The sequence below is a fragment of the Macrobrachium nipponense genome, chromosome 12 (genome assembly GCF_015104395.2).
Source record: "Macrobrachium nipponense isolate FS-2020 chromosome 12, ASM1510439v2, whole genome shotgun sequence".
Lineage (NCBI taxonomy): Eukaryota > Metazoa > Arthropoda > Malacostraca > Decapoda > Palaemonidae > Macrobrachium > Macrobrachium nipponense.
This window is the reverse complement of record NC_087205.1, coordinates 84,548,795-84,567,383: the sequence shown is the minus strand read 5'-3', so window position 1 is coordinate 84,567,383 and position 18,589 is coordinate 84,548,795. Positions and strand designations below refer to the sequence as shown.

The 18,589-nt window shown below is 40.0% G+C and overlaps 1 protein-coding gene across 1 annotated transcript in view; it reads left to right on the top strand.

The window, feature by feature from the left end:
* LOC135224626 (uncharacterized) overlaps nucleotides 1-18,123 on the top strand; it is an 80,651-nt gene extending 62,528 nt beyond the window's left edge. Inside the window, exons 12-13 of the mRNA XM_064263818.1 lie at nucleotides 10,732-10,882; nucleotides 15,495-18,123. Coding sequence (XP_064119888.1) covers nucleotides 10,732-10,882; nucleotides 15,495-15,737 — 394 coding nt within the window. The 3' untranslated portion in view covers nucleotides 15,738-18,123. The remainder of the gene's footprint in view (nucleotides 1-10,731; nucleotides 10,883-15,494) is intronic.
* Nucleotides 18,124-18,589: the final 466 nt, after the last annotated feature.

Below are 18,589 nucleotides of genomic sequence, written 5' to 3'. Positions count from 1 at the left end.
AGGTAAATATATTTTTCAAAAATTCACCATAAATCACAATATTGTTCTAGAGACTTCAAATTTGTTTCAAAATGAAGAAAAATGAAGGAATATTACTAGGCTGTAAGAGTTTTAGCTTACAATTGCGTTTTTCAACTATTTCGGTAGAGTCAAATTTGACCAAACGTGATTTTTTTCTATTTATCGTGATTTATATGCAAATATTTCTTCGAAAAAAAAAAACCGAGAAAAGCTACAACCTTCAATCATTTTTATTTGTGATTCTACATGAAATTGCGCATATTTTCATATATAAACTTTATGTAACAGCTAATTTTAAATGGTGCAAACATTTCGACAATCGCACAAAAAAATTCTGATTTTTTTCGGAAGAGTTACCGCGCGGACGTAAGGAAAATGTTTTTTTTTTTTTTTTCATAAATTCACCATAAATCAAAATATTGTGCTAGAGACTTCCAAGTCGTTGCAAAATTAAGGTAAATGATTGAATATTACTAGAATATAAGAGTTTTAGCTTACAATTGCGTTTTTCGACCATTCGTAGAGTCAAAGTTGACCGAAAGTTGAAAATTTTGCACTTAACGTTATTTATATGAAAATATTTCAAAACTGATAAAAGCTACAACCATGGGTTGTTTTTAGTTGTATTGTGCATGAAATTTTGCACATTTCCATATATAAAACTATTTAACGGCAAATTTAAAAGGGTGCAAACATTAGGACATTCGCACGAAAAAATTTATCGGAAGAGTTATCGCACGAACGTAAGGAAAAAGTTTTTTCATAAATTCACCATAAATCAAAATATTGTGCTAGAGACGTCCAATTTGTTGCAAAATGAAGGCAAATGATTGAATATTACTATAATATAAGAATGAATTTTAGCTTACAATTGCGTTTCTCGACCATTTCGGTAGAGTCAAAGTTGACCGAAGGTTGAAATTTTTGCACTTATCGTTATTTATATGAAAATATTTCAAAACTGATAAAAGCTACAATCATGAGTATTTTTTTTGTTGTATTTACATGAAATTGCGCATTTTTCATATATAATACTTCATGTAAAGGATAATTTAAAATGGTGCAAAATTTATGTCAAAGTGACGAAATAATTTTTGAGATGTGTCACTAATACTTTTTAGTGCGAGAAGAAAGAAATTCGCGCTTGCGCGCCTGCGTAGCGATTGTAAACAAAACAACGCCTTGATCCGTGAACTCCCAGCATCCCCCAAGGCGCGTGATTCAAAAGTTTTCGGCTGGTAGGCCTATAAGTATTTTTCCGCAAATTTTTAAAAAAACTTTTTTGAGCCGACGTATGATACGTCCAATCGGCATACGGGAGACATTTTGACTCGACGTTTAATACGTCCAATCGGCGTAAGAGGGTTAAGGGGGAGGCCCCCTAGGTGTGTCCAAGATATTTTTTTCTGGGGCCGAAAGACAATTACACAAAACTGATGTACCAATTCTGTATTTAGTAAATATACTTTTCTTGAATGTATATATCCACATGAACACAGGCAGTCCCGGGGTATCGACGGACTCGGTTAACGGTGATTTGGTTTTTGGTGCTTGTCTAGCGCCATAAAATCAGTGATATATGGTCCCATAATGGGCTGGTTTTCGGTTATCGGTGCCATAAGGTACTGATAATAAAGTTTCGGTGACATAACATACCTAATAAAGGTGCCATTAACCGGTTATCGACACTATTAACCGAAACTTGCATAAATGGCAGAGTTTTCAGTTAATGGCAATTTTAGCTTATCGGCATCCCGCCAAGAACAGAGCCCCTGCCAATAACCGGGTACTGCCTGTAAAGGAAAATAATAGTATTACCGTATATACTCGCGTATCATGTGACTTTTGAAGACCTAATTTTGGAGCTAATTTTAAGGGGGTCTCACCATATACATGCGATATAAAATTAGACTATGTAATAATCCCATACTAGTATTGTATGATAAAATACAAACATAATGAATATGCATCTTTTCCATGGATCTTTTAAAAAGTTATTTTTTACTTCACTGTATCCAATAATATTGTAATTTCATATTACTATTTGCTTGTATTATAAAATACAAACATAGCAATCAGTGTTTGGTTTGGAAATCAGCTGAGGGCGATTGCGAGGTAAGTTTATTTTGCTGCATTGAACTTAAATTAGAGTGATTGTCTTGCTTCTAGTTAGAAATGAATCTCATGATACTCTATTTATATGGGACAAGGTTATTTTACATTATACGAAGTGTTTTCAAGTCGAAATATCGCTTGAATACGTATTGTTGTAAATGAAATTTAAGTTTTTTTTTTTGTTAGTAGTTGGCCCTAAGGACATGTTTATTGCATAAACAAAAATTAATAGATTCCATTTCCACTAAGGGCATGTTTACTCCATAAACAAAAATCAACAGATTCAGTTCGACATTTTCACTTTATCTCATCAGAATACTACGAGATTTATATTTATCTTTTATCGGAGTGGAAACAGTAAAATGTGTTCTTTCATGCCCAATAGTTTGTTCATGAAACTTACCTGACAGATATATATATAGCTGTATTCTCCGAAGTCCGACAGAATTTCAAAATTCGCGGCACACGCAGTGGGCCGCCAGGTGGTAGTACCCATTCCCGCACTGGGAGGCGGATATCAGGAAAACTATTCCATTCTATTCATATTTTTTCTGTCGCCGGTCGGTAAACAACTGTTTACAGACCTCCGCCTAGGATTTTGAAACTTCATTAGCCGCTTAAGTATCCTAATTATTCTTTCGATTATTGACTTGGATTTTGTGGCTAGGCATAAACGCTATCGTAAATTTTTTCATTGCTTATTTGATGTCTGAAGCTAGTTAGCCTAGTTTCAGACTTTGTTGTCTGCATGGGTTAAGGTGAGGGCTACCGGAACTTTCGGTAGACACTCGCTTAGTATATTTGACGTTTACAGTTTTCTTTGCATAGTTCAATGTAATTAGTGTAATGTGTGGACCTGATTACGGGAAGAAGTAGGATTGCCATGTTTACGCCATTTTTAGAGCGTGTTAGAATCAGGAGTTTTCCTCCACAGTAAACAGAAGTTAGAAATAATGAACCTTCTAACCTCCTGTAGATTTTATTTTGCCTAACCCTGTGGTATGGCTTACGGGCCTAGAAGAAGTGTCTGCTAGAGGATTACATCAAGTAATCTTAGACTAAAGTGCTCGCTCTCCAATCAGTGTTGTGAAGTGTAGTGCCCCTTGTGTTGTGGAGGGGGCGTCAGATCGGCCCCATAATGCCTCTAGGCCTGGACCTCTGTCGGACTCCAGGACTCAGGGAGACGGCATGTCGAAAGCCGCAAGAGGTTACGGGGGCTCCCCACCGATGTGGAGTCCCTTCGGCAGGACCTGTTGACGCTTCCCAGGCTGCTAAAGATCGTGCACGTGCACGAATCTTGAAGGATTGCTTCTCGTCCTCCGAGGCGTCCTCCCCGCGCAAGGGTTGGAGCTCTCGGAAGGACTCGCGCCCTCTAAGAAGCTTTAGAGAAGAGGACGCTTCACGTCCTCTCTCTCGTCAGGAGGGAACGTCAGATCGGCCCCATAACGCCTCTAGGCCTAGACCTCTGTCGGACTCCCAGGAAACCAGGGAGAGGGCATGTCAAAAGCCGAAGGAGGGTTACGGGTTTTTCATGATGATCTGGCTTCCTTTCGGCAGGTCCTGTTGTCGCTTCCCAGGCTGCCGAAGATCGAGCACGTGCAGAATCTTGAAGGATTGTTTCTCGTCCTCCGAGGCGTCCTCCCCACACAGGGGTTGGAGCTCTCAGAAGGACTCGCGTCCCCTAAAGAAGCTTTAGAGAAGAGGACGCTTCACATCCTCTCTCTCGTCACGAGAGGATGAAAGAGTCCTGTGCCCTGTCAGGGCTCTCGAATTTTATTTACATAAACGAAGGAAGTAAGAGGTCCTTCGGGTAATGTATGGTGCTCAGGAAGAGACCACAGTACCCTTTTCGAAGAATGCACTGGCTCTTTTCCTAAGGACATATTAAGGAGGCTCATTCATCTTGCAGAAGAGTGATTTGAGCCTCCTGCAAGTGAACGCTCATGAGTTAGAGCTGTTTCAACCTCGCTAGCATTCCAAAAGAATTTGGTAATCAAGGACATTCTAGATTCCACCTTTTGGAGGAGCAACTCAGTATTCGTCCTCCTCTCATGGCGCTCCGTATACGTTATGTAACGTTCGCTTTACTTCGAAAAAGCAAGCTGATAGTTTGACGTCCGGCAAGCTGCTTTGCACAGTCAACAACTTATGTCTCTGGTTCGGCATAAGAAGGGCAATTTAGACGTGAGGAAGCTTTTGGAGGTGCTCGACGTCCTATAAGTAGAGACATTCTCCAGGACGCTCGGCAAGCACCTTACGAGGGTGTCTTTCGGACGCTCGGCGTTCCTTTGCTGAGTGCGTTTCTGGAGATGTTCTTTTGCATTACTAAGACGCAAGTTGTCGACACAGGCGGCCACTGTCTTTGTAAGAAGTATGAAGTCTTTAAGGCTCGTCTTGAAGACGAAAGCCATACGTCTTCCTTTAGTGTTCACACACTTCAGGAGCAGCGTGCGGCTCTCCATGGAGACTCGCATGAGGACGTCCCTTGAAAATATTCAACGTCATACGTAAAACGCGGTTCGTCATAAACATTGAGATGTTGGCAAGGTCGCTCGCCAGGACGCCTCTTGGCGGGCCTTGCATGCATCAGGGCGCTCAACGAGTCCTCTCTGAAACGTTCGTCAGAAGACTTGGTGTTCTCTGCTCAGACACGCTCGTAGCTACGCAGGACGTTTTTTTTGAGGACGCTCAGCAGGAACGCTTTCCCCAGGACGCTAAAGCAGGACGCTTATGAGGACGCTTTTGTGGACATTCGCCAGGACGCTTCGGTGGAAGCTCGGCAGGACGCTTTGCGAGAGAAAAGACTTGTAGAAGGCGTCTTATTTACTGTTCAGGACGTTTCTTAGACGCTTGACGCTTTATAAAACGCTCGTCAAGAGGAGTTTTTTCAGGACTCTCCACAGGACATTCCTTTACAGAAATTTTTTAAAAAAGGGATTCAGAGTTAGCGGAGAGACATACCCGAATTTTTTCTTCGATCCCTCTTTCCTCTTCATCGATTTCTCTGAGAATCGGGAAGATTATATACTCGGATTCCTGGGTGACTTTCGGTCATGTTAAAGGTTTTTCCCCTATTAGCAAAGTGCTAATAGTTTTGTCAAGTAAGGACGTTTTCCCCATTGTCAAGATACTAAACGTTTTGTCATTTAAGTGGGGGACCCCTCATAAATGGGGTAGTTCTCATTGACATAGATTTTAACGTTTTTTTATCGTTTAAGCGGATAAACTCATTAACAAATTTCGGAAGAGCTCTCATTCATTTTCAGAGGCTCATCCGGGGAGTAAGAAAAAGACTTGTAGACTAGATCCAGGTATTAAGTCTTATCCAATATCATAAGAACATTGAACGGTCCTTTTCGATCCTCGGTTCTCTCTTGATGATCTCTATTTCGAAATACTTACTCCCTTTTCTTGGCAAAGAGTCTTGGCAAGAGTCAAGGAGTTTCTTTTAAAAAGTCTCATTCATTAGAACGTGGACAGTCGTTTCCTTTCTTTCTCTCTTCCTCGTCGAGGAAAGATGTAGTAGAGAATTCGATGTTCAAATTACTACAATACTTACGTAGTTTATCTTTGCGTCATTTTGCTACGCATGGGTCAAGTCATATACGCATATCGTATTTACCTCTGCGGATAGAAGCCGAAAGAACTGTTGTTCTAATGTATTTATTTGACACTCCCTTCAACCTTCCAAGAGTTTTCGGAGTAAGAACACTCTTCAGGTATTGTTACGACAACACCAACTCAGCTTCTGTATTTAGCGAATTCTGTTTCGTTTAAATAGGCTGCTTGAGAGTTTCCTTTTGCTCGATAATATCATACCTATTCCTTGTAAAGGGAGTAGCTGGCAACTCAGGCAGATAGTATTCTGTTCACCATTGAAGCTTCCTTCGAGGAAGACTTCTCCTTCACTCTTTTTTGATAGAGATCGAAGGTGGTCGATCTCCAATCCTTATTTTGTTTTCTTGAAGGAAAGATTTAGGATGGAGATCGTTGTTCAGAATCTTATAAATATACTACGTATATTAACCTCGCGACATGATTCTACTAAGCAGTTGAATGTCCGAGGGGTAGGCGCATATCCTAGTTATTCTACGGATTGCGACTTAGACGAAAAGTATTCTAATTGAACTGCAACACCAACTCAGCTTCTGTATTTAGCGAATTTTGTTTCGTTTAAATATGCCTCAGAGAGTTTCCTTTTGCTCGATAATTCATTACCTATCCTTCGTAAAAGGAGTAGCTGGCAACTCAGGCAGATAGTGCGAGACGATGAACAAGGCTGCTGTACTGTGATAGCACGCATACCGGCTAGCTCGGTGTCATGCGCGGTTGGTTACGTGTCTCTCCCTTGCGGGAATGGCTGAATAAACCGTGTCTCTGCCCTACAATCATGGATTTTTAGCCTCGGGTTGAGGAAATTTCTAGTAATCATGAATGAACATGCCTTCCGTTTACTTAGAAAATTTCAACAAGATATCTCTTATACTTGTTCGGTGCGGGTTTACCGCACGTAACAGAATTCTGTACGAATCTACCGCGGCATAGCACTATAATAATGCTCTCCTGCTTATGCAAAGCGCAGCCTTATTTAGGGAAGAAGCAGGCTGAGTGAGGGAATGGATGAGTTTGCTGGGGACCATTTCCTCGCTGGAGAAGCTTGTTTTCCCTGAATAAACAGCAATTCAGACCTCTACAATTTTTCCTCACGAAGAAATTGGAATAACATCAAAGATCTAGTAATAATTCTAATTTTCTCTCAACGGCTTGAGGATCACCTCGGTGATAGCGAGAGGGTGCCAGACATCCGAACAGAGGAACAGATGTTCTGGCACATTGTCTGAAAGAATTGGAAGCCAAATTGGTCGGCTCTCCAGTTCCTCGAAGGGTGAGTTTGGATCGAGTGGCCCAAATCATCTCGGATAATTTCTCAGCTCTCTCATAGCTCAAGAAGAGAGAATTCGTTATGGGCTTGGGCACGGAACGTAACGATCCTCAAGAGGTTCGTTAAACTAGTGCACGTCCGTGCGGGTCTTCTCGATCGAAGGCAACAACTACTGACGTCTGAGTAATCCTCACTTAGAAGTATGTCGAAAGTGAGGAGACTGAGGGCGTCCTTTGTTAAGTTTCGTAATATTGAAGACGAAGGAGCTTCCTCTTAAGTTGTTCCCTTATTCATGATCCTAGAGGATAGCTTTAGTCGCCACATGTTGGCCTCTAAGAGGTTGGATTCACAGAGTCAGGTAATTCAGAGAATTGTCCAAAGACCTTACCGAGAGAATCGGTGTAATCTAACATCGTCACTTAGTGAAGTATCTAATATCTCTCCTCTCGAGTCTGAAGGCGTTCAGACTATCGAGAAGCAATAAGATCTTCAAGATTAATGGCAGTCTCTTGGCCAAGGCAAAGCAGTGCTGCCTATTTTCAGTGTTCAATCGGAGGGGGCCGTTTCTGGAGATAGTGAAGGGAAATGACTGTTTCCTTCCCCACCTCGACCTCTGTGAATTTCTTTATGGTTCTATCTTTCCGTATGAAGTATGAGATAAGCTAGAAGTCTAACTATTGTAGAATATTGCAAATATGTTGTTGACGGCCTCTAGGCTCAGAGATTCGGTTCTGTCAAACAAACAAAGCCCTTCACGATCTTTGAGGTCTGGGGAGATCTTGAAATTCTCTGGATCGCAGTTCCGGCATGGAACTTAGACGTAGTCTGAGTTTCTTTTTGATGCCAAAAGCATTTCGAACCTATCCTTGCTGAACTTAATACAACGTGACCAGAAGGCTAGAACATTTCTAACCGCTCTAAGTCCACGGCAAAAGAGGGTTAGTGAGGTTTTAGCTTTAAAGGACTAATGCGGTCTGTCCTCTAAGCCTTCCGTTCTTGATAAGAACGAAAACCTGTCTAACCCTTGACCCGAAGGCTTGGAGACCAAGGGTATGGCACAATTTATTGGGGCAAGGGCACTAGAGAGTCCTGTGCCCTGTCGGGTCTCTCAAGTTTTATCTTGATAAAACTATAGAAAGTCGAGGTCAACGGACAATCTGCGGTGTTCCGTAAAAGACCAGACTGGTTCATGTCCAAGAACACCCTGGCATTATAGTAAGGAGTTCTTTTAAGAAGTCTCATTCATTATGTTTGCATAAAGATTTGAGATTTTTTTCTTAATATGAATGCTCAAGAGGTGAGGGCGGCGGCCTCGGGAAGCATTTCAACAGGGCATGACACTCAGTAACATCCTGAGTGCCACGCTTTAGCGAAGCAACTCTGTGTTCGCTTCACACTCCGACGGGATGTTGAAGACGACATTTGAGATCTGTAAGTCGCTAGGACCATACATATTCGTAGATATATTATTGGGGGCAGCAAGCAACACGAATTCCTATCCTATAGAAAAGGATAGGTGTGCTTTTAACTTTGAAGGGTTGGTCGCTTGAGGCGCGTTCCTTTTCTTTAGCCTAGAAGTTATGGAACTAACTTTGATAGGTTAGGTCAGGTGGTGGTTTTTAGCTTCGTTGCCCTCAGAAGTATGGTCATATGGTCTAGTCACATTGTGGTCACGCCCCCGTTGACAGATCATCTAGAGCGCACCAGCATTACAGGTCTCTACTCGCTGGCAACTCTAGTAACGCAGAAGCAGACTTTGGTGACAGTAAATCACGAAGTCGGCTATGCTAACAGGTGAGGAACCAAGATGTATATCATCTACTTAATTTAGTTTCCCAAAAATCCTATTCTGTCTCTTCCCCACCATCCGAAGGTGGGGTTCAGCTATATATATCTGTCAGGTAAGTTTCATAACAAAATGTTATTGTTTAATAATACAATTAAGTTTGTTCATACTTACCTGGCAGATATATATAATTAAAGTGCCCACCCACCTCCCCTCAGGAGACAGTGGCACTGATAAAATATGAATAGAAAATGGGAATAGTTCCTGATATCCGCCTCCCAGCGGCGGGAATGGGTACTACCACCTGGCCGCCCACTGCGTGTGCCGCGAATTTTGAAATTCTGTCGGACTTTGGAGAATACAGCTATATATATATCTGCCAGGTAAGTATGAACAAACTTAATTGTATTATAACAATAACATTTTTGATGAAAACAAGTTTCTCTCAAATTTTGTTTGCGGTCGAGTTCAATGGTACTACACTGAAGTTTGTGGGAGTTTCATCCATGGTGCCGATGCATGATAATAGTCGTTAGCAGATCAACTTTCATTCCTCAGCTTCAGCTAAAACTTACAGCTTAAATTTAGCAGTATATGCCCTTGCTGATCTTTTCTCCAAAGCGTGTAAGGATGTAGTAATGTAAAACTAAAAATATATCAGTCTTATTCTCCTTAATGTCTTTGTAAAATAACTACAGTAATTTTTTACTGTTGTACGATGGTTAAAATGCAAGCAAAACCGCTGTTGTTATCAGATTTGGTTGTTCATAGCAAATCAGCTGTTTCTGGCTGTATGCGTTTACACGACAAGTATAACATTACTAATGATACTTTTAGCATTCTCTTTTACTTTATTAAACTTAACTAGAAGATGGGATAGATAGAGAGATGGAGGAAAAGGGGTTAGCCTAACTAAAAAATGGAATAGAGGAGGAAAAGAGCTTAGTCTAATGTAATTTGCTCGAAAATTTAACTCTCATGATATGCAAGATACATGATAAAATCATTTTTAAGGGTGAAAATTTTGGGGTCGTATGATATGTGAGATCGCGTTACACATATGGTAGTAATTAGTAAGCGTGTATGTGAAATTATAGAGCTCAGTTTTCAATTAATTTTCAACTCTTACTACATGCAGATGTATCAAATACTGCAATGTTAATTTCCTCACAACCTTATATTCAACACTAGCCTAATTTCTATTATAAAGCATCTCACTGGTGGGCCCACCTTCTGGCCCCCCATAGTGATGCCATTACCTCATAATTTATCTTCACCTAACATAATGGCAGTATTGAGAGACAGACCCTGGGTTTGTAGCAGTTACCCATGGTATGTCTCATGTAGGTGGTGAGGGTGATTATTTTCCAGTATGAAAGAATATCCTTCACAAGCATTTTGTATCTCATGCTATGGTTTTTAAACTTAAGCATGCACAAACTTATGAGCTTCCAGACCCTTTGTTCCTGATTTATTCCAGTTTCCAAGTGCCCTGGGACATCCAGAATCCTGCCTAAATGGCTATTAGTGATGTAAATGATTGGTGGGGTTTTGATGAAATAAATTTTTTGTTTTATATAATGTCAAACTTTTTCATACAAGCGCATAAATCATATAGTGAGTACCCTCCTCCCAACCCTACAAATCTCACTGCCTTACATACATTTTTACAAAAATAGGGCAGGCAATTGAGAAGCTGAAGATCCAAATGGGTATGAGTAATGAGATTGCAGACCCTCTGTCTGACAGGTGAATGACTGGGAACTTTAGAACATTTAGGACTTGAATATTAGCCATACCATATACAGTATATGACTGATGGGTTTCTATAAAAAAAGTTGTTGAATTAAAGAAACCAACCATCAGTTAGTGTACTTAGAGCAGAGTAACTTCATTGAGCTGTGAACTTTTTTTTTATTATTTCCAGGGAGGTTCAGGTTGTTTCATCCCACTCTTTTATTGTGGAAAGGACTGGATGTGGAAACCAGATTGGACTTCGAGTTGGAATGTCACCGTTGGTATCTGCCATCACCGATTCTGTTCTGGATCTTGCTCGCCTTTCTGTTGATCCACAGTTTGTAAGTATTAATTCTGTTTAACCGTTGGGTTCCTAACTTGAATGCTTGATACAAAAAGTTATGTGCATATAAAGTTTATGAAAGGAAATAAAACAGAATAATTGAAATAGCTTCACACTTGATAATATGATATGAAAACTCATTAATTCTGACTGCGTAATTCTAAAAGTAAAATAAAAAAAAGTTTATTTCATTGAAATTCTTATTATCAGTAGTATCCTAAGGTAATTTGATAACTCAAGTTGAATATAGGCAATTGAAGGTTAAGCACTTTATTATTATTATTATTATTATTATTATTATTGTATGCTGGAAGTAAACCCTCTTTTAAACATGTTTTATTAAAAGTAATTGCTGCCTCAGCTGCATTAATTTTATACAGGTTCTTCTCTATTTTTCTAATTATTGCTTTTCTCATTGTTGCTTAAACTGGTGAGCAACGCACCGAAGGTTGAACATATCTCATTAGGTAGAACGATTGGATTTTATTGGTAAAAAATTTCAGTCGGGGTAGTCAAATTTTCGGGTAATATCCCGCCCGTAGTTTATTAAAGATAGAATTGATGTAAATTCTATTTCTTTTCTATTCTTTCTATTCCTTTCCGGACGTTTCGTCTGAATAAACCTCAGACATCCTCTTGGGCGGAGGTGTGTGAAGGACTGAAGTGAGAAGGTGAGTCCAGCTGCTTATATTGCGGTGGCGCAGCGGGGGGCGTCGTGCCGCTGCCTTTTCATTGGCTCGTGGGTGGGGAGCTTTTTTTTCATTGGCTGCCTGGCTGCGGGCTCAAGCCAGCTCCCGATCGCATGCTCAGCAGGCGCGCCGATCTTCTCAGCTGCATATCATCACGCCGGGCTTCGTTTTGATTGGGTAAAGGCCGCGTGACGTCACTGCTGGTATTATTAATCGTATTAATGTCACTGCTGGCATTATCCATCGTATTAATGTCGTCTTGGATTGGCAGGACACACACCTCGAGCTTGATAGAGCTTCACAGATGCTCGTGAACAACGGGTATTCCAATAAGCTCATCAATCGAGAAGTGCGTACCGCCCTCGAAAGATGGTACTCGAATGAGGAACAAGACCCACGACCCCGCCCCACCGAGAACATCACGATATATTATAAGGCCTTCATGCACTCTCAATACCGCGAGGAGGAGAAGGTGATGAGAAGATCATTAAGGAAAACTCCTCCCATTGAAGAAGGCAAGATAGTGGACCTTATAATATACTACAAAAACCGTAAAACAAAAGACCTTATCATGAAAAATAACCCCTCACCGCCATCGGGAGACCCCCTCAAGCAGACGAACGTAGTATATACCAATACATATGCCCCGCCCGAGGATGTCCTGGGAAGTACATTGGAATGACTACCATGCGTCTTGCGAAGAGAATCCCCTGCCATGCCCAAGAAGGGGCTATCAAGAACCACGCCCTCACCGCCCACGAGACACAATCCTCCCGCGACTGTATCATCGTAACACCAGGATATAGGGAGAGCACCCGACCCTCAACGTCTGCGGCCTCCTGGAGGGCTTACTCTCCAGGCAACAAAAGCCCTCCATGAACACGACACGGAGGTGCCTTTTTGCTCCCGCACCCGCGCCCGAAAGAAACACTCCAATAACGGCAAACATCACCATATTGCCGCCCGAAAACGCCCCAATCCAAGACGACATTAATACGATGGATAATGCCAGCAGTGACATTAATACGATTAATAATACCAGCAGTGACGTCACGCGGCCTTTACCCAATCAAAACGAAGAAGCCCGGCGTGATGATATGCAGCTGAGAAGATCGGCGCGCCTGCTGAGCATGCGATCGGGAGCTGGCTTGAGCCCGCACGCCAGGCAGCCAATGAAAAAGAAGCTCCCCACCCACGAGCCAATGAAAAGGCAGCGGCACGACGCCCCCCGCTGCGCCACCGCAATATAAGCAGCTGGACTCACCTTCTCACTTCAGTCCTTCACACACCTCCGCCCAAACCTCAGACGAAACGTCCGGAAAGGAATAGAAAGAATAGAAAAGAATAGAATTTACATCATTCTATCTTTAATAAACTCTACGGGATATACCCGAAAATTTGACTACCCCGACTGAAATTTTTACCATAAAATCCAATCGTTCTACCTAATTGAGATATGTCAACCTTCGGTGCGTTGCTCACCAGTTTAAGCAACAATGAGAAAGCAATAATTAGGAAAATAGAGAAGAACCTGTATAAAATTAATGCAGCTGAGGCAGCAATTACTTTTTTAATAAAACATATTATTATTATTATTATTATTTATTATTATTATTATTATTATTATTATTATTATTATTATTATTATTATTATTATTATTATTATTGTTGTTAAAAAGGATGGCAGAATTAGCGAGTTGATTTTATATATTGTTTTTTCTATTTTCCTTACAATTTGCTTCTCAGGCTCAGCAATGTTTCTGAGTAACTGGCCAATATTCATATTGGGAATTTTCAAAAATTGTAAATGCTGAGGAATCTTTTATTAGAACAGGATATCAGGTCCAGGTCAAGCAGGGGTCGTCGTCAGTGCCGGTATTATTCCGTAAGCGTAGTTTAGTTCGGGCCAGGGTCGTCTTTGGATTAAGGGCTGGTGTTGGTGCTGGTATAGCTGGTATTACGTGACGTTTCGACCTTCTCGTAGGTCATCTTCGGATGAGTCGGTTGAAGAGACTGTAGCAAGAAAGTTTGCGGAACGGTAATAGCGGCACGGACCTAGAGTTGCATTCTCATTGGTCGGGCCGGTCTTGGGCGAAGCGTGGATCTCGCCTCGAAGGTCTCAGGGGATTCTCTTGTGTCGAGCGCCACAGTGGTGTGCCTGGGATGAACGTTCAGGAATTCCGTCTGTAGCAGGAATCGTATCATCCTGTGGGGGCTTCCTGATTATCTGGCATCGTCGGGGGGTCGCTCGCTGCTCTCACCGGGCGGGGCGTGGGAAGGAGAAACGTTTCTTGAGTTATATTTAAGTTGGTTTCTCCTTACCTATATGAAGGGCTTCTAGGAGGCGCAGACGTCGGGGATCTGTTGTCTGATCTATTAATATGATATTAGGGATAATATCATTTCTTTTTATCCGTTTGTTATGAGCAGTCCTGGCGTGGTTGAATATGGCTCCTTCTTGGCGTGGCAGGAGATTCGCTTGGAGAAAACGCATGGAGGTCATACCGACGTATTTGCAAATACGTCCCTTGAAGAAGACGAGTGTGGTCTACCGTTACACATGCCCCGTCCGAGGATGCCTCGGCAAATACGTCGGTATGACCTCCATGCGTTTCTCCAAGCGAATCTCCTGCCACGCCCAGAAGAAGCCATATTCAACCACGCCAGGACTGCTCATAACAAACGGATAAAAAGGAAATGATATTATCCCTAATATCATAATAATAGATCAGACAACAGATCCCCGACGTCTGCGCCTCCTAGAAGCCCTTCATATAGGTAAGGAGAAACCAAACTTAAATATAACTCAAGAAACGTTTCTCTTCCCACCGCCGCCCGGAGAGCAGCGAGCGACCCCCCCGACGATGCCAGATAATCAGGAGCCCCCACAGGATGATACGATTCCTGCTACAGACGGAATTCCTGACGTTCATCCCCAGGCACACCACTGTGGCGCTCGCACAAGAGAATCCCCGAGACCTTCGAGGCGAGATCCACACCTTCGCCCACCCAGACCGGCCCCCGGACCAATGGAAATGCAACTCTAGGTTCCGTGCCGCTATAAATACCGTTCCGCAAACTTTCTTGCTACAGTCCTCTTCAACCGACTTGTCCGAAGATGACCTACGAGAAGGTCGAAACGTCATGTAATACCAGCTATACCAGCACCAACACCAGCCCTTAATCCAAAGACGACCCTGAACTACGCTTACGGAACAATACCGGCACTGACGACGACCCCTGCTTGACCTGGATCTGATATCCTGTTCCTAATAAAAGATTCCTTCGGCATTTACAATTTTTGAAAATTCCCAATATGAATATTGGCCAGTTACTCAGAAAACATCGCTGAGCCTGAGAAGCGAATGGTAAGGAAAATAGAAAAAACGCTTATTCTGCCATCCTAACAGTATTTGCCTAAAAGAGGGTCTTCTACCATATTATATTATTATTACTATTATTATTATTATTATTATTATTATTATTATTATTATATGGGATTAGTTTATCCAGACCTCTGAGCCTAATAAAGGCTCTTTTATTGAAATCGCAAAAAATAAATAAATATGCAGGCTATGCAGGTATATCACATACATCCATTCAGGAAATCGCAGACAACCACATCAGAAGAAACATTTATTTATGCATCACTGATGAATGTCAACTTTTCTTAGAACTTGCTTGGTGTATGTTCACTTCATTTTAAAGCCTTACCTTACCTGTACTTATATTGTTATTTGAAATTACAAAAACAGTCAATATGGTGAACTGTGTTAAGCATAAAAGTCCAGTTACGTTCCTAAAATAGAAGTTTGTACTAGAAGTTTTTAATTTTTAAATTATATATATTTAGAATTTCAAGTAACCATTATGATTATTCTAGGCATTGTTGTATATGGTAAAATTGTTGTTTACTTACAGATCCTGCAACACCTAGAGGAACGACTGTGTGAGTTGTACCTGAAGTCCCAGTTATTAGCCGAGTATCTATTAGGTGGAGCAGCCTGTGGGTTTGGAGGATCTGAAGCATCTTTTAGTCCATATCACTTGCCAGAATTGACTCGAGCATTAGGTTTGGATCTTAATGACCTTCCCCTCTTGTTAGCTGTTGCTTCAACTCATACGCCAGCGCTTACCAGAATGTTTGGTATAACCATTAAGTAATTTGTAATGTTCTTTTTGTTGAAAAAACTTTTGGTCAGATTTGTGTTAATAGTAGCATTTGATCATCAGAATCAAATTGTCCACTAAGTATGGTGGAGAATTTTTAAGGCTCTCTAATGTTTTTTAGCTCCTTTTCTTTAATGTCTTCTATTTTGCCTCTAGAAACACAACTCTTACCAAATTTAGTTTTTGTGTTATTAGACCAAAGTTTCATCCATTTCATTTGTACACTGTAATTGTCATGAGTAGTGTTTATGTTGGTGAATGTAATTCATCATGTAATATGTCGACCGAAAACTTGTGAAGTAGGGTTTAGAATTTTTAAAGAAATAAAAGTCAGTATGGTTATTAGTTTCATCTTATGTCTAGCTAAAAAAATCTGCTTGGAGACTATTTATAGGGTAGTTCATGTCTGCCTGGATGGGGCTTTTAATTATTCATATATATTGAAAGGGACCAATTTGTGAGTTTCAAGGACAGTTCTCTGTTTTTTATGGATTATAAAGCTAAGAACTCTTGCAATTTATATCATTGTTATCAGTTCTCTGCCTATTAGGTAAAGACTGTAATTATTGAACATATGAAAAGAACGGGAGATAGTTTTTATTGGTTTTTCACGTTTCTATAGAAAAATAATGAATTATTGTAACGGCTTTTATTAGTAATTATAATTTACAACACTTAATCATGCCCCTTTCAACTTCAGTGTTGTGACATATTAGTTTCATCTGATCATTTCTTTTCTGGAGTGCATATCATTGTAGTAGGTTTTAGTTATTGTTATGGTGTAACACCTACATACAACAGGGTATTATATGTCAGTATGAACAACATTAAATATAATCCAGAAAAGAAAATATTGTATTGGGTTTTGTACCAGTAATTGAAGTGTGGACGTGGTTCAGAAGTCACGTAAAGCTGTTGGTCCTGTTGCTGAATAACCACTGGTTCCGTGCAACGTAAAAACACCATACAAGCAAACAAACAAATTAAACAAAAAGGGTTGGAAGTTTTATTTGAGTACATATTTCTTTTTCCAAATTTACAGTTATACAAAACAATTGATTTTGAGCTCCAGTTACAATAATTCAGTATCTTAAAACAGTCTTTTGATAAATCATTTTTGGTAACCTTTATTAATTGTGTTACATATTTCAATATCTTCAACCCTTAAAGCCAGAACAGGTACTTTCTTTAAGGTGAATGCTACACATGGGAAAGGTATATAAATAGAAGCACAAAATAAGTTAGTCTTCCAATTTTTACAAGGTTATTTCAACAGAAAATGCTTGGCAAAGAAAGTTTTATATTTAAAATGAAAATGTCCTGAGAGGGAATGGTAGAGGTAAAATACTCCTTGGTGTTGGCTTAAAAGAAATGGAGTAGTTTCAAGTCAAGTCATTTTATAATTATGCTAAAGCTGTGATATGGGCTGTGATTTTGTCAGAATTTGTAGTGGTGTTGAGATTGTAACAAATACGTTAGTTAACACAAAGCACAGTAGGTGACTTTGGATGCATATTGGGTGCTTGCTGTCAGTGAAATCTCAGACATCAAAACTACTTTTTGTTTGGGATGCTTTTTTGTGATTATTTCAAAGGCTTTTCAGCTTTAATCCTGGTAGGTTAGCTGTGGGTTATTTTAAGAGAAAAATTGACAGGTGTGAGAAATCATGAATATTGTGGTATATATTTTGTAAAACAGTTGCATTTTTTTGACAATGACAAATATGAATTTTAATCTTCCATGTTTTTCTCCAATTCTCTTTTGTGTTATGCACAGAAATGTCTAAGCAATATTTCCATAGCAGCTATAAGCTTTGTTAGAATTAAAATGGTAAAATGAAGTTTTTCAAACGGTACAACGCCCATTTTAAAGCCCACTTGACTTTGTGGCTATTAGTATGTTATTTGTACTTAGAATATAATGTAGCAGTGCATTTCATTTAATGATGTAAATGTTGAGAGAAATTGTAATTTTAGGCAGTACAGTAAATTCTACTTTCTTTTTTCAATGCCTTTTTTTAGTCTGTATCAGAAGCACTGCGAATTAAGTGAGAAAATAAATAATTGAAAATTATTTTGAAATTATTGTTATTGTGCAAAAGTTGTAAACTTTTGTAGGTAAATGGAAAAACCATAAAGAAAAGTAAAACTTAAATACAATAGTACATTTATCGGACAATAATCTTTTGTCTTTTGTCTGGGAATCTACAGTTCATGCAGTTTTCCTTTTGTTTTCTTGTTGAGTTTACTATGTGATTTCATTGTATATAGTTTAATGTTATGTCACAAAGTATTTTTTAATTGTTATATAATATATAAAACAATTTTTTGTAAAACTGTAGACTAGTCATTTAAATCTAGAATATATTGTATCAATAAATCATTATTTTTTTTCTAAATCCTTATGAAAATGGGATGTGTTCTCTCCAAACACCCCAAGTAGGCAGTTAACGCCTATTTAGTGCCTTAATCATGTACTTTATGGAATTGCATAATCAAAATTGACGACAATGAAATTGGAGGCTCAGTAGGCAAGTTAGACCCTAGGAATGTTACTTATATAGTCATGAAGCTCAGACAAAGGCAAATGGCTCTTTCATTCAGCCTACTTGTATAAGGGCCATTGGTGAAAGAAGCTAACCATGTGTTGGCTGGTGACTAGCCCTTACCCTAGTTATGTTTCATACTCTGCTGGAGCTTTGACTGAGGCACCTTCTGCATTTACTGCACCTTAATAAGGGCAAATGGTGGCTAAGGCTGGATGGCAGCAATTTTAAAGGAGTTTTATTACTCATAAACCCTTTTCTCTCCAATTTTCACCTGTTACTTAAGGTCTGTAGGGCCAGC